This window comes from Aotus nancymaae, unplaced genomic scaffold (assembly GCF_030222135.1).
Source record: "Aotus nancymaae isolate 86718 unplaced genomic scaffold, 86718_ANA_hifiasm-v0.15.2.pri h1tg000016l, whole genome shotgun sequence".
Lineage (NCBI taxonomy): Eukaryota > Metazoa > Chordata > Mammalia > Primates > Aotidae > Aotus > Aotus nancymaae.
The window spans coordinates 58,212,053-58,227,745 of record NW_026988428.1 but is presented as its reverse complement, the minus strand read 5'-3'; the positions used below and the strand labels follow the sequence as shown (position 1 = coordinate 58,227,745).

The 15,693-nt window shown below is 40.8% G+C and overlaps 1 protein-coding gene across 2 annotated transcripts in view; it reads left to right on the top strand.

Annotated features, from left to right (window-relative positions):
* Positions 1 to 1,707: 1,707 nt before the first annotated feature.
* ITPR2 (inositol 1,4,5-trisphosphate receptor type 2) overlaps positions 1,708 to 15,693 on the top strand; it is a 508,028-nt gene continuing 494,042 nt past the window's right edge. The window contains exon 1 of one of the 2 annotated variants that reach the window (XM_012457176.2): positions 1,708 to 2,210. In XM_012457176.2, the coding sequence (XP_012312599.2) occupies positions 2,119 to 2,210 (92 nt within the window). In that variant the 5' untranslated portion in view covers positions 1,708 to 2,118. Of the gene's footprint in view, positions 2,211 to 2,511; positions 2,550 to 15,693 lie in introns of those variants that run through there. The other variant, XM_064377368.1, reaches the window with a different exon arrangement.

The following is a 15,693-nucleotide window of genomic DNA, read 5'->3' as shown; positions in this document are numbered from 1 at the left end:
AAAGGAGATCTGTCAGTGCATGCTACTACAATGACTGGGTCCAGTTTATCTCAGCACACACAGGCTTTGCACTGGTGTTTCCTGGATTCAGTATCTATTCTCTTCTATCCAGCAGGCTTTTTAAACACAACCTTTTTTTTTTTGAGATGGAATTTCACTCTGTTGCCCAGGCTGGAGTGCAGTGGCACTATATCAGCTCACTGCAACCTCCATCTCCTGGGTTCAAGCGAGTCTCCTACCTCAGTTTCCTGAGTAGCTGGGATTATAGGCATGGGCAACCATGCCTGGATAATTTTTCTATTTTTAGTAGAGACAGGGTTTCGCCATGTTGGCCAGGCTGGTCTTGAACTCCTGACCCCAAGTGATCCGCTCGCCTCAGCCTCCCTAAGTGCTGGGATTACAGGCGTGAGACACCGCGCCCAGCCTAACACAAACTTTTGAACTCTAAGATAATTCTTTCATTTTCCATTATGTGATTATAAGTCTAAACCTAAACTTTGAACTGTAACAGATGTAAGATATCTGACTGTAAATTACATTTTGGTCAGCTGCACAATTTGACACAACATGCCTCTGCACACCCGGAGTTCCTCTGCCTTTCTGCAAACTTTGCTCTGTGGGGATTACTTAGGTAGCACTTTTTAATTAGGTGGCTGGTATCGAAACTACCACAGTTTGCCTGCACAGTGTCTTCTAGATGGGAAAGGCAAACAGCTTTTAAAATCATGTTCTAAGAAGAGGGCTACAGAAGCAACAGAGAAGGCATGGAAACGTATCTGGCTGCGTTTTGTTTATAACGGCTGGAGCTTTAAGAGTCAGTAGCTTTAAATGTAAACAAGCCCGGGCTGTCAGGAGCCGGGGACCGTGGCTGATGGGGGTGGAAGGTTAACCTCGGCTTGGAATTAAGGAAGCGCAGGAGGCGCGGCCTCGGAGGCTTAAAGCTCAGCTCCACTGAGCCCTCACAGCCGAAGATTGGCTACAAAAATTGCTGGCTCGGCCAAGTGACGTTTACCCTCTTGGAGGCTCGGGACCACCTGGACATCGCCGGACGGGTCGAGTTTCACTAACACCGCGTACTTGAGAAAAGAAGAGGAAAAAGACCACCCAAACTACATAACGAAATCGAGAACATCCTCCTTCCTTCACTATCTCCCTTCCTCTCCTCCTCTCTTCTACTTTCTTTATCATGCATTTATTTTTTATTTGTACTCTTTTTTCTTTACTTCAAGCCTACCTCTTCCTTGGCCAGCAAATTACCCACCCCCTCGGGCTCCACCTTTTCGTCTCCAGCGGCTCGGGGGCTCTCTCCTCGTGCCCGGGGGCTCTCTCCTCGTGCCCGGGGGCCAACTCTCACCCTCCCTGCCTCCATCAAGCTCCTTCGCGTTCCCACGCAGCCACTGTCGCGCCTCAGGTCCGGCCTCTCCAGGGCGGCCGCACGCGCCCCCCTCCCCGCCCCGGGCCCCCCGCCACCCCTCCAGCGCCGCCCAGCGTCGCGTTCCCGCGCGGGCTCCGGCAGCCGCTGCGGAGGCTTCCCGGGTGTCCCGGCCTCCCGAGGGTCGCCCCGCCCCGGCCCAGCTCCGCCCCCGGCCGCCGCTCCCTGATTGGCCGTCCGTCCCCTCCCGGGCTCCTCTCCTCCCCCTCGCCCAATGGGCTCCGGCACCTGGTCCAAAAATTCCCCTGAGGGGACCGAGGGGGCTCTGCCACCTACAGCTCTCGCTGGGCGGCTGTGACTGCCGCGGCGGGTCGCGGAGCGGAGAGTGGACACGGAGGGGGGAGCGGAGAGGAAGGAGGAGGAGGTGGAGCAAAGGTGTTGGAGAGAAAACTTCAGAAAGGAACAGGAAACCTGCCGGGGAGGCGGCGGCGGCTGCGGCTTCTCGGGGCGCCGGGGCTGCGCTGGTCGCGGGGTGTCTGCAGCTGCGGCGTGGCCTTGCCCGGCTTCCCCGGCGCGCACGCGGGGCTGAACCACGACGCTCGGTGGCTAGGGCCGTGCCCTCCGCCGCGGCTCTTGGCCACCGCCGTCCCGCGCTCCGTTCCTCTCCTGCCGCGGCGGCTGCCTGGAGAGAGGTTGGCGAGGGCGCAGGGAAGAGGAGGGACGTCCACTGTGGAGCATGAAGCAGCATGACTGATAAAATGTCCAGTTTCCTCTACATAGGGGACATCGTGTCCCTGTACGCGGAGGGCTCAGTCAACGGCTTCATCAGCACCTTGGGGTAAGCGGGAGACGCGGGCTGGGCAGCGCTCGCGCTCTGGGTCCTGGGAACCCGTCCCTGTCCCTCCGCCTCCGCCTGGTCCTCCCGCTGCCGCGCGCGGTGGCCCGGCCGGGCAGGGTCTGCGCCCGCGGACAGCGCCGTGCGCTCCTCTTGCTCGCCTGCTCGCAGGAAGCTGCCCTGAGAGGCAAGACTTTCTCAGCAACTTCGTAATCTCGAGCTCAGAGACACATCAGAAAGGAGGAAGTGATTCAGAAGCCCGGAGACTGGCCCGGCGAAGAGGTCTTCGCTGGCTTCTCCCTGGGTTGTTTTGATTAAAATGTGTGCTTTTTTCCCTAGAAGGTAAAACAAAATACTCCCTTTTCCCACCGCTTCTCGCTACAGTTCTCAGCCCCTAGTCTCTCAATGGCGGGTTTGAAAGAGCAGTCGATAAAAGTCCTTGGCCTTGGACATGAAACTCAAGCGATGTGGTGAGCCAAAGTGTGGCTTTGTCCTGCGGGAGGAGCTCACCGTCCCCTCTTAGCTGGAGCAATTTCCTTTGGGCCTTGCCGAATGGGGACTTGCCCCGCCGGCCTGGGCAGCCTAGGGGCGTCCGCAGCGCTGTGGCCCTTGAACGTCTCTGAAGGCTTCCTGGGTTCTCAGGAACTCAGAACTCAGACCTGGTATCTCCCCTTCCCAGGCCTTGGCCCACTGAAATGCTGAGCCTCTCGTGGAATGTAGCCAAGTGCAGGGTTCTTGAGATTCGAGTTGGATGGGGAAAAAATACATACGTATATATTTATATGTTTATGAATGGGGAAGTACATATTAATATATTTATACATATTATGTATATGATACATATATAACAGTGTGCTAACTGATTAAATAGGACTTCCTTGTTTTCTCTGTCCTGATTGAGAATACCAGTGTGCAGTTTAATTACACACTGCAATATATTTTGATGCACAGGGAATTTTTTGTTACCTTGTTGTTTCATTACTTAGATCCCCCAAGTCTTAGACATTTCAGGCAGTGGAACTGGTGTTTCCACTCCTGTCTGGCTGCTGTGAGGGCAGATGACTTAACCAGCAATGTCCCTGGACTGTGACTTGGAGCTGTGTTATAACGGAGTGCTGCCTACTAAACACTGGGACATGGAAGTCGCCAGTACTTCCACAGTTCCTGTTACTTGTGCATTCTCCCTGATGAGTGAAAGAAGGGAGGTAGACTTAATGAAATCCCTTTCCCATCAGTGTTACTTTCTTGTGCAACTAAAGCATGGAAGGAAAAACATGTTAATGCCAAATGCATCTGCTGGGTTTGTGAATCATGAGCTACCACCGTTTTTGAGATCATTCACGACACAAGTTCAGTTTCTGGGCCCCCAGGAACATTTTGCAGGTGGACTCTGCTGCTCTTCACCCTCCATAGACTCTCCAGGTGTGTGTGTGATGGAGTAGTTAAGCAGAGGGGGTTTCACGGACAGAATCCTTGGGGTTTGAATTCTGGCTCTTCCACTTGTAAATCTTATGACCTTGGGAAAGTTACATAATCTCTCTGTGCCCCAGTCTCCTTGATTCTAGATTCTACAATGGGAATAAGCATGGTTTCTACCTCATAGGGTTGTGGTGAGGAAGAAGAGATTAATATGTGTAAAGTGCTTAGCACATTACTTGGCACATTTTAAGCACGTATGTGTTAGCTATTGTAGTAATTATCATTGCCTTGGTTACTGTGAGCCATAGTTATATTTGTGGACAAAATAATGACAAGGACTAGGAATAGAGTATAAAATCTAGACATTTTTAGTGTCTTATTCAGCAAAGGTATGCTTATGGATAACTTATAGAACAAATACCAGAAGGGGTATAGATGGCAAATCAGGAAGCTACAGATTCAACAGTTATGGAGTCAGCCCTGATCATTTTAGAGATTAGGAAACTAGGTGAAGAGAAATAAAGTGACTAACCCAAGAAACAGAGGGCATTAATGCCAAAAGCTGGAACTCTAACCCTGTCTCCAGATTCCGAGCCAAGAGTGCCTTTCTTTGCTTATATATAATAATCATTAAACCTTAAGATAAATAAGCTAGAATAGCCTTTAATGTAGCATATACACTTGTGTAAATATTTCTGACTTGTATTCAACTTTCTTGCTGGTGTTTTGAAGGTTGAGTTTCCTTAGTATGTATTCATGCAATATATTATTTTTCTGTTAATGAACTGAGTCTTGTTGAAGTTAATATTTGACAAGGACTTTGTGCTGCTAGATTCTAAGGTGAAGAAGGGTCTTTAGAAATGCTGCCATTGGACCAGGCGCGATGGCTCACACCTGTAATCCCAGCACTTTGGGAGGCCGAGGTGGGTGGATCACTTGAGGTCAGAAGTTTGAGACCAGCCTGGCCAACATGGTGAAACTCCATCTCTACTAAAAATACAAAAATTAGCCAGGCATGGTGGCGGGCACCTGTAGTCCCAGCTACTTGGGAGGCTGAGGCAGGAGAATCGCATGAACCTGGGAGGCGAAGGTTACAGTGAGCTGAAATTGGGTCACTGCACTCCAGCCTGGGTGACAGAGCAAGACTCCGTCTCAAACAACAACAACAACAAAAACAAAACAAAAAAACACAAATAAAAAAAAAAACAAAGAAGAAATGCTACCATTGGTGAAACTTGGTGCTTCGATTGGATATTCTTTTTCTGAGATAAGACTGCTTAGAGTTTCAGGTAACTGTAGTAGTTTAGAAGTCAAGGATTGGATATGGCCATGCTTCCCTTGCTTCCTAGTACTTGCTTCTGAACATCTTTTCAAAGGGCAGTTATGATCAAAGTCATTGCTGATGTGTCCTGATGCAGTTTCCTGGACTTCACTGGAATAGTCTCCAAAGGATACTCAAGGGAAGTATGGTCAGCCTAGGACTTAAATGGGTCCTGGGTGGAGTGAATCTATTTATAGAATAATTAAGACAAACTATAAAGTTAAAAATGCCATGATCCAGCCTGGGCAACATACAGAGACCCTGTCTGTACAAAAAAATATGAAAAATTAGCCAGGTAGAGTGGTGCATGCCTGTGATCCCAGCTGGTCCAGCTACCTGGGAGGCTGAGGTGGGATGATCACTTGAGCTTGGGAGGTCAAAGCTGCAGTGAACCACAATCACACCACTGCAGTCTGCCCTGGGTGACAGAGACAGCCTCTCTCTCTAAAAAAAAAAAAAAAAAAAAAAAAAGTGCTCTGAAATCTCACTTGACAAATGTGCATCAAATTTTTATAATGCATAAAAATATAGCACTTCCACTTTGAAAACAGGGCAGTGCAGAAAACGTTAATTTTTTTTATGATAAAAAATTGGGAAGATCAAAAAATTAAACCTGAAGTTACCTTGTTAATGAACATTTCCAAATTCTCCTGTATGTGAGATATGCAAATAATGTTGCAAACACTTGAAAGTTGCTTTCGGAAAGCATCTGGCACTTCATTGAAAAAGGCTCATTTAATTTCTAAAGAAACCATGCTGTTCATTTTCTCTTCTTCTAAATATTAAATTTAAAATTCATATAAGAGAGAAGAGGAAACTTAGGAGGAAAGAAGTGAATTTATTTTCCTGACCATAAGTCTTCTATCTCAACAACTATGTGGGCTCTTGTGCCAGGGATGTAGGTTTGCCCGCTCCGTGCAGTCCTCTACTCTGTACCTGCAGCCATCAAAGTGTGTATTTCTGTGGAAGTTGTCAGATAAGATGCTAAAACTGACTTTTGACTTTGGTAACAAAACCGAGATATTTTGTCCTAATTTAAACTGAAATATTTTGTGCCCATCTCATTGATTTTTATTAACATGTGGGTAGTTTTCAAAGTTGGGGATGCCAATTTAGTAAATAAAATAATTTTCTAAAATTCAGGGATGAAAAAGTTTCAGCTATTGAGAAATAATCCCATTTAATTTCATAATGGCTTAATTAAGGCCATCAAATATAACATCTGATGCTTTTATCCTGAGAAATCGTACCGATTAATGATTTTATTCCCTCTGCTTTTTGTCTGTGACATTGCAGTTTTTTTGATGGTCGTGCTTGGTTTTAATGTTTAGTACTTTCTTTAGGTTGTGGAATCACATTGGACTCAGACTTTTAGGAATTATAAAGATCATGGGAGCATCTGTCTGTGCCACGTGAAATCTCATCTAGGTAAATGTTGGGGTAGCACCCCCTATTCTTTTTTTGTTTGAGACAAGGTCTTGTACTGTTTCTTCAGCTGGAATGCAATGGTGTGATCTCAGCTTATTGCAATTTCTGCCTTCCAGGTTCAATCAATTCTCCTGCCTCAGCCTCCCTAGTAGCTGGGATTACAGGCGCCTGCCACCATGCCCAGCTAATTTTTTTGTATTTTTAGTAGATACAGGGTTTCACTGTGTTGGCCAGGCTGATCTCAAACTCCTGACCTTGTGATCCCCCTCCTTGACCTCTCAAAGTGTTGGGATTACAGGCATGAGCCACTACGCCTGGCTGCACCCCCTATTTTTTACCTCGGAGTACAACTGGTAGATATTTTATTTTGCAAGTTGGTTTTAGGGCTACAAAACCAAAGCAGAGTGGTAGTTGTAAAGGGTTCTCATTGTGTTGTTGTGGGGTCATTATTTGCACACTTTCTGCATCAAAGACAGTGCATCTTTCTAGTCGAATTTTCTTTCTCTTCTGTTAGTTGGAGGTCTGTTGTTGTTCCAGGTCTGCTGCTAATTAGCCATGTGGCCTTGTTCATATCATTTATTTTTTCATGTCACCATGTCTTCCTGAAAACTAAGAAGGAAAGATGCTGTTGCCCATCCCCCTGGGGGTATTATAAAAGCGAGTAATAGAGACAGAAAGAAAAGATTTCTTTTTTAGAAAATTGCTAGGAATATCTACATTATGCTTATATTTTTGCATGTAAAATTTCACATTTTCTTCAAAGGCGTATGAATTGTTAAAGTGAATCAGATTGGAGACATTGACACTGTATATATTTAGCCAAAATTTATTCCACTGTCATATTAAAAACACAACGGGAGAGCTAAAAATTAGACTAAAAATTTTTGATTTCCATCTTAGCTCTTCATCCGTGCATGTTGGTTAGTAGCATGATGTTTTGTCAAAGTCAACTTAGCAAGGTATTTAATGAGAAATGAGTTTACACAGTATTTTAAGATAATGAATGGACATTTATTTTCGACTAAATTTTGTTTGATGTTTAGCATGTAAATAAATTTTGAATGATATACATTATTATTTAGCTGCTGGAAATTTTTGCAATAAGGTAATGAAGTTTTCAACTGAAAAACTCATGGAGTTTCACTGTATGTGAGTTTACCAGGCCCCTCTTTGAGGACCTTCTGACTGGAGATGTGGGAGGATTTTCTTAGGCTTAGTGACCCAGCTTCTCAGGTTGATTTATCAGTCTGCTTGTGGAAAATTTGAATGCCCTAGTTGCAAAGATTGGCATTTCTCCTTTTCTCCCCATTATCCTTTACCAGTATTTACTAGATGTTTCTGAATCTTGAGTTGTTGTATACTAAGTTACAGTTATTGTTCTTTTCTCCGTGTAAGTGCAAAGGGGCCTGGTTTGTATTTCCGAATTTAAATTTTCATCTAAAGAATCAATTTAGGAAATACTTGTATTGACTTATGGACAGTTGATTTAAATCCTATTGGACGAAGATGGTGAATATATTTAAAATAAACTTTTTTTTTTTTTTTTTTTTTTTTTTACTGGCATGTCTTAAGGTTATAGTTTTTGTGTTTCTTTTAAAGGGGAAGGAGGGAGTTTTGAGATACGGTATCCAACTTCAAATGTAGTGTTGATTGTCCCTTTCCTCTCTTTCCATTTTTTCCATACTAGGATTTGTTTTTCTTGCTGCCACATCTGATGACAACAGATGTTCACATTTCTGTGTATGTCAACTTGACCAATAATCAGGTACCACAGAGTAGGGACTGAGCATAGCAGAATTCTTGATTTAGTGGAATAGTAGAATCAGTGAAAGGTGCATCAGTTCTTCCTTGGCTGTTCTTGGCATGGTTGAGGGATTAGTAAATGAAAAGTGTGTATATGTGTGTGTGTGTGTGTGTGTGTGTGTGTATATGTGTACGTCTGTATATGTGTGTTTAAGTGATAGCTACCTTTGCCTTGAGGTTTCTTCTCAGAATCTCCTCTGAATCAACACATAGTAGTTAAGGTCTCAGTAACTATCAGTTGACTACCAATTGATACACTGACTTCAAACCATCATAAGCATCATCATCATAGTCTTTTAGTCAGAGTGATGAAGGATTGGAACCCTTATTTTTACTTCCTGCTTGATTTTGGCCAATGCAATTAACTTTTCCATTCCTTTGTTTCCATGTTCAGGGATGGATGTCTGCTGGGGTAATGGGGAGGGGGATCACACAGTTTATAATTCTGACTTAATTCCTTAGATGAATGAGACTGTGTAACTGTTTACATTTTACTGTTCCCAATTATAGTTCCTCAAATTTTTCTTCCTGATCTTTTTTTCCTGCTAAACATTTTTGATGTTTAAATAGTTGTAGATTTGATTTATTATCTTATTTAATTATGCTGTTCTTATTATAGTTTTAAAAATATTTTCCTCAATAGGACTTTTTTTTTTGAGGTGTGACCACAGCTTATTGTAACCCTGAACTCCTGTGCTCAAGTGAGCCCTCTATCTCAGCCTCCCAAAGTTCTAGGATTACAGCTGTCAGCCATGACACCCAGCCTCAGTAGGACTGTTTGATCAGTGGGGAGTTGTAGGTGAAGCTTGGAATGGTTATAGTTAACTTTTATTTTTGTATAAGATGTTTAGTATCTTCCAAATAGAACCCTTCCAAATGACAGCTGTTATTTCCTGCCATAACCAGGCATAGAAGCTTAGCTTTGTTTTGGCTAAGGCATATGATAATGTGATAAATATATCTAAAAGTCCATTGGACATTTGCATGTGTGTTCGCTGTGGAGGAAGAAGATGACAGAAGCTTGAATACTGAGTTGTTTTGGAAAGTCTTAAGTGTTAGAAGTGTGATGTTGTGAAACTTGAAATTAACTCAAGTACAAAGAGTTTCTGAAGTGGTGAACATAAGTATATTTTAAGCTGAAAGGGTGACTATTTCTTAAACCTAAAAGTCATTCTATAAATAACATTGCAGGTTTTCAACCCCCTCTGGCAATGAGAGCTCAGTCAGGTAAACAACCACCTCTCCTCAAGAGCCCTGATGGCTTGGCTTTGATAGAAGAGAATTCAGAGGCAACTGCTTGGCTTCATTCTAGGTGTAACAGAAGCATTTTCTTTTTGCATAGGTAGCACTTTTCACAGTCACACTTTGTTTTTGGAACTGTTCCTTGTAGAGATAGTGTGTTGATAACTTAGAGAAGAATATAGACAGAATGCTATAGACTCAAACGTTAAAACTTTAATTGCAGGCAGAGGATGAGTCTTCATATATAAATACAAAAGAATTAACAGTGGACTTTTATGACCAATTTTTGTCATAATAACAGTGAATTTGACTGTTTTTTTAAAGATTAGAGCTTGGTCATAGATCACTGCATTATAATCAGATATGAAGTTTTAATGATCATTCATTCATTCATTCATTCACTTATTTTTGTTTTTAAATTTTCTTTGGAGACAGGGTCTTGCTCTGTTGCCCAGGATGGAGTGCAGTGGCGTGATCTCAGCTTACTGCAACCTCTGCCTCCTGGGTTCAAGTGATTCCTATGCTTCAGCTTTCAGAGTAGCTGGGACTACAGGTGCTCACCACGACATCTGGCTATTTTATTGTATTTTTAGTGGAGACAAGGTGTCGCCATGTTGTCCAGGCTGGGGTCTTGAACTCCTGACTTCAGGTGATCCACCTGTGTTGGCTTCCCAAAGTACTGGGATTACAGGTGTGAGTCACCATGCCCAGCCCATTCACTTATTTAATGAATAAAATTGTGCCTTTTGAATGTATTGATGGCTTTTTTTGGTGTCACGTTTCTACTCCCATGATGACTTAGATGTGAATGTTTAAAAATATATAGCTTTAGAAAACCACAATTTTAATAAAAAATATTCAGAACAATATATATGGAAAATAGAACAACATATTAGTGGTGGTTGACCCTTTATGGTGAGTGTAGATGATTTTAATTTCAATTTTTATTTCTTCTGTATTTCTCAGTTTTATATATGTTTTTTAAATTAAACATCTATTATAGTCAGGAAAGTTAACTAAAATGGTTTATAAGGACTCTTCAATTTCTTATTACTGTTCATCAACAATATTTACACTGAAGAGCATAAATGAATTATTTTCCTGGTTATGGTCAGTGGAGGAAAACCACAAACTAAGCAACTATTGTTACTGAAATAGACGGTCACATATTTACCATTAACATTTTTTTCCTGGTTATTATGGGTATTTTAAAGTGTACTGTGGAAAAAATGTTTGTCTGGCCAGTAATGCTGAGCAATTAAGTTGGTTGATTAACCTCATGTAGTAAATGTATACAGCTGGTAACTGATTTACAATGGTTTGATGGTTTGATTTATGATTTTTCAACTTTATGATGGTACAGAAGTAATTAATACTCATTCAGTAGAAACCATATTAGAGTACTCATATAACCATTCTGTTTTCAACTTTCAGTATAATATTCAATAAATTACATGAGATATTCAATGCTTTTATTACAAAATAGGCTTTATATTTATTTACCTAGTATAGGCTAATGTAAGTGTTCTGAGCATGTTTAAAGTAGATTAGGCTACTCTATGTTGTTTGATAGGTTTCGTGTTAAATGAATTTTTGACTTAGGATATTTTCAACTTACAATGGGTTTATTGGGATGTAACCCCATTGTAAGTTGAAGAGTATTGGTTGTCTTTATTTTAGAAGTCTGTTGACATATGTAAGAAGTATGCATTTTAGCAAGGCTGACTTGTTCATTTTAGTAATCTTAGTACTCACCATGAAACTTTTAATGCTTGGGTCAGCTTCTGTAGTATTAGTTTGTGAGGGGATTTTTTTTGTGTGTGTGTGTAATTGAAATTTAATCAATTGTTTTTTTTTTTTTCGAGACAGAGTCTCACTCTGTCACCAGGTGCCAGGCTGGAGTGCAGTGGCGCAACCTCAGCTCACTGCAACCTCCGCCTCCCGGGTTCAAGCAGTTCTCCTGCCTCATAGCTGGGACTACAGGTGCGCGCCACCACGCCCAGCTAATTTTTTTTTGTATTTTTAGTAGAGACAGGGTTTCCTCCATGTTGGCCAGGATGGTCTCGATCTTTTGACCTCGTGATCCGCCCGCCTCCGCCTCCCAAAGTGCTGGGATTACAGACATGAGCCACCACACCTGGCCTAATCAATTGTTTTTATTGACTGTCTTTGAAATAGATGGATTAGCTCTCTAAAAGTTCAAATCAAGAATTGGTTAACAATAGCTATTACATAGTTTATACCAACCCCCAAAATATTTCCAAACTTGAATTAAGAATAAGTTAAAATATCAGGTTATTTAGAAAAAACTTTAATCTTACAATAGGAAATGTGTCCATATTAAGACACATGTGACTATCCTGGCCATGTGGTTTATGCTGAAGCATGCTGCGGATTGACTTTTAATTCATTCAGTAGATATTTCTTGAGCCCTTTCTATGTGCCAGGGAATACATGTAAAGAGGTGCCAGATATTAAGCTGTTTTTAATTATTATCACAATGGATTAATTAAATAATTTATTTTAATTGTTATCCGAAAAACTTAATCTTTTTAAGAATTTGTAGTATGACTTTTGGCTAGGATCTGTGGGAGACATCGAGGCATTAGACACTTTTTTTGCTCTCAGTGTTGCAAATGTTGCAAGGTCAGGAATGGACGTTGTCTTAATCCTTGTATGCTCAGCATCTGACAAAATTGCTGGTACATAGTAGATGTTTAGTAAGTATTTGTGCAATCATTCAGTAATTATTTAGCAATGGAGATAAGACTGGTATTGAATAACTGCAATGTCAGGCATTTTTTTTTTTCAAATGCCCAAAAGATGATTAAAACAGTACCATAGGAAGTCAGAAGAGTCAGATTCTTTCTTTCCTGATAGGGGTGACCTGGGGAGAGCTTCAGTGAGGAGATGGCATTTACACTGAACTTGGAAGGATCATTAGAATGGATATTTGTCTCAAATCTATGCCCATGATTGATCATGTATACTTGGTACTTTTTTCTTTCATTTAAAATAATTGGTAAAATTTTACTGTCCATTTTAATAGCTCCAAAAAGCTGAAGCAAACAATTCGAGATTGTTGAGATGTGCAAAGACAGAAGAAGCAATATGAGAACATATTTTATGTTTATTTTCCAAATTTGAGAGGTTTTAGCTTGGTTCAGATCCTCTGAGATTAAGATGGCATTCAATCCTTGTCACATATGCTGAATTTACTGAGACCTGAGAAAATGAGGCTAGGACTATAAAGCCCAGTCAGGAAGAAAGCTGGCAGTTGTTTGGGAGAAATTTATGTGACATATGCAGCCCTTTGGCTATTATGTTTTTACCTCCTTTCTCCATATTTGTTTTTATCCCTAGTACTTCATAGTAGTTTTTCCTCATAAATCATGAACTTAATTAGAGTTTTATAAATGCTTGGAAATGGTGGCAATATGGACAACTTTTCATCCAATATTAAAAACTATTTTAATAGTTCTTAATATTTTTTGCTTCATATGGCACATGAATGTTCAACACACACACACACACACACACACACAGACACACAGACAGACAGACAGACAGACATGAGTCTTCCACTTGATATAGAATACCATTCTGGTATATATGAGGTTCATCATGCTCTCTTTTCCTTATAGTGTTTTAACATGTTAAAAAAAAACCATAGATAGTTTCCCATAAATGCAGGGAAGACTAAAGGAAGTGAACAAAGCATAATCTGAATTCTTAGAATTCAAATATATGTTAATGAGGTTATATCTATTACTGAGATATTTGAGTCACTGTACGAATGTCATCATAAAAATTTCTTTGTGCAGATTACAAAATGCTGGACTTTTATTATATATTAATTATTTCAGAGATTTCCTCAACAGAGTCCTAGAGAAAACTTAGATTTTTAGTGAAGTAATTTCTAGTACTCTAGCTGTCTGAGATCCTGTAATGACTAATTATGAAACAATCACTAAGGACAGACACTTCTGTCCCCCATATATTATCTCCTACTAAAAAGAGGACTCTTCAAATTATGTAGGGAACTTATATGGATCATCAGAGCTAAACATAATTGCTCAAATGACCAGATAAGCAAACAAAACCCAACAAAAACCCAATAAACAAAACTGGTTTAAAAGTTGTTAATTTTCTAATGGCAAATCGAAGAGTATAATTTGTAAAAATTTCAGAGAATACTCTCCAACTCAAATTGCAGCTCACATTTAATTAAATTATTTGCAAATCTTGTAGTGAATTGTCTTGGAACTCTTGAAAACAATTTATAGGCATCCCTTGCTATCCTCATTCTTACTATTTGATCTCAAAAGCCTTGAAGATTTGGAAAGCAAGGGATACTTGGATATTACTTTGCCCACATGGATACAGTTTAATAATTGAAAAACTGTATTAGAAGTAACATTCTTTGTTGGTGTGGAACAGAAACCATCTCTGACTAGCTTAAGGAAAGAAGAAAATTTATTGTAAGAATACTGGAGGAGTTCCAAGAAATAAAATGATGAGCTCAACAACTGAGCATCAGGAGAGGCAGGAACCTAGGGCTGCTGTGGGAATCTCAATAGCAGGACCTATTGTCTGGGTCCCATCATTTACATGACTTGAATCAAGCAATTTCTGTATTCAGTGTCTCTCTTCTTAAACTTCAGATTATGAGGTGATGGAATTTGGCTCCCCTTGGATCGGGATCAATCATTTATATCCATGAAGGCAAGTGGCAATGCCCAGATCTGACTACCGGGGAAATCACTGTGAGCAGGGCTCTGATTTCTGCTTGCTGCTGGGGCAGTGTGGTATGGGGGAAAGAAAGCAAAGATGCTGGGTGTGAGCTGGATTTCACTGCTTAGTAGGCAACGTAATAGTCATATTTTAGTGCCTTTTAAAGTAAATTGTGATGAAATATACATAAATTTTACCATTTTAACCATTTAAAAAGATATAATTCAGTGATATTAAGTACATTGACAATGTTGGGCAATCATCACTGCTATCCATTTCCAGAACTTTTTTTATTATCCCAAACAGAAACTCTGTATCCTTTAGACAATAAATTCCCATTTGCTCCTTCCCCCAGTCCCTGGTAACCTCTAGTCTACTTTCTGTCTCTGAATTTGCCTATTCCAGCTACCACATATAAGTGAAAACATCAATATTCATCCGTCCTTTTGTGTGTCTGGCTTGTTTTACTGAATGTTTTCAAGGTTCACCCATGTTGCAGCACATGTCAGTACTTCATTCCTGTTTATTGAGAATACAGTTCCATGGTAGACATATGACCCATTGTCTTTATCCATTCATCAGTGGAGGGACATTTAGGTTGTTTCCACTTTTTGGCTATTATGAATAAGGCAGCTATGAATATTTATGTACAAGATTTTGTGTAGACATATACTTTCAAAAATTCTTTTGAGTTTACACTTAGCAGTGGAATTTCTGAGTCATATGGTAATGCTGTTTAACATTTCACCTTGGCCTTTCTTACTTGGTTTATCCAGTATTACCTACCTTTCCTTCCTCCATATGAGCTTATTACATGCAATATAATTTATTATTTGTTGTATCCATTGTGCATCATCTGTCTAGCCCTGATAGACTGTAAGTTCTTTGAAGACACGGATTTTTTTGTTTTGCCACTGAATATCTTAAGCATTTGGCTCATAAATATTAATAAATATTTGTTGCATTACCATATACATATCTTATTTTAAAATCTCTAAGTAGCTGTTAACATCAATCCCTCTCTGGAAAAAAGTCAATATAATTTTTCCTATTTCTTAAATACCTTGAGATACATGGGCAATTCTTTTAAAATGAATGGAAGTTGTCACTGGGTTTATGGTGTCATTAAATCTTGCCATCATCAGTCCTTTAATAATCTCTTGGGTCATATCTCTGTACACACTCAGGTCAATATGTGGTAAAACTTACACTCTGAAAAAGTAAAGTAATGGCCTTTTTTTTTTTTGAGACTGAGTCTCACTCTGCTGTCACCCAGGCTGGAGTGCAGTGGAATGATCTTGGCTCACTGCAACCTCTGCCTTCCAGGTTCAACGATTCTCCTGCCTCTGCCTCCGGAGTAGCTGCGACTACAGGCTTGCACCACCGTGCCCAGCTAATAATTTTCGATATTTTTAGTAGAGATGGGGTTTTGCCATGTTGTCCATGCGGGTCTTGAACTCCTGGCCTCAAGCGATCCACCTGCCTTGTACTCCCAAAGTGCTGGGATTACAGGTGTGAGCCACTACACCTGATCTACAT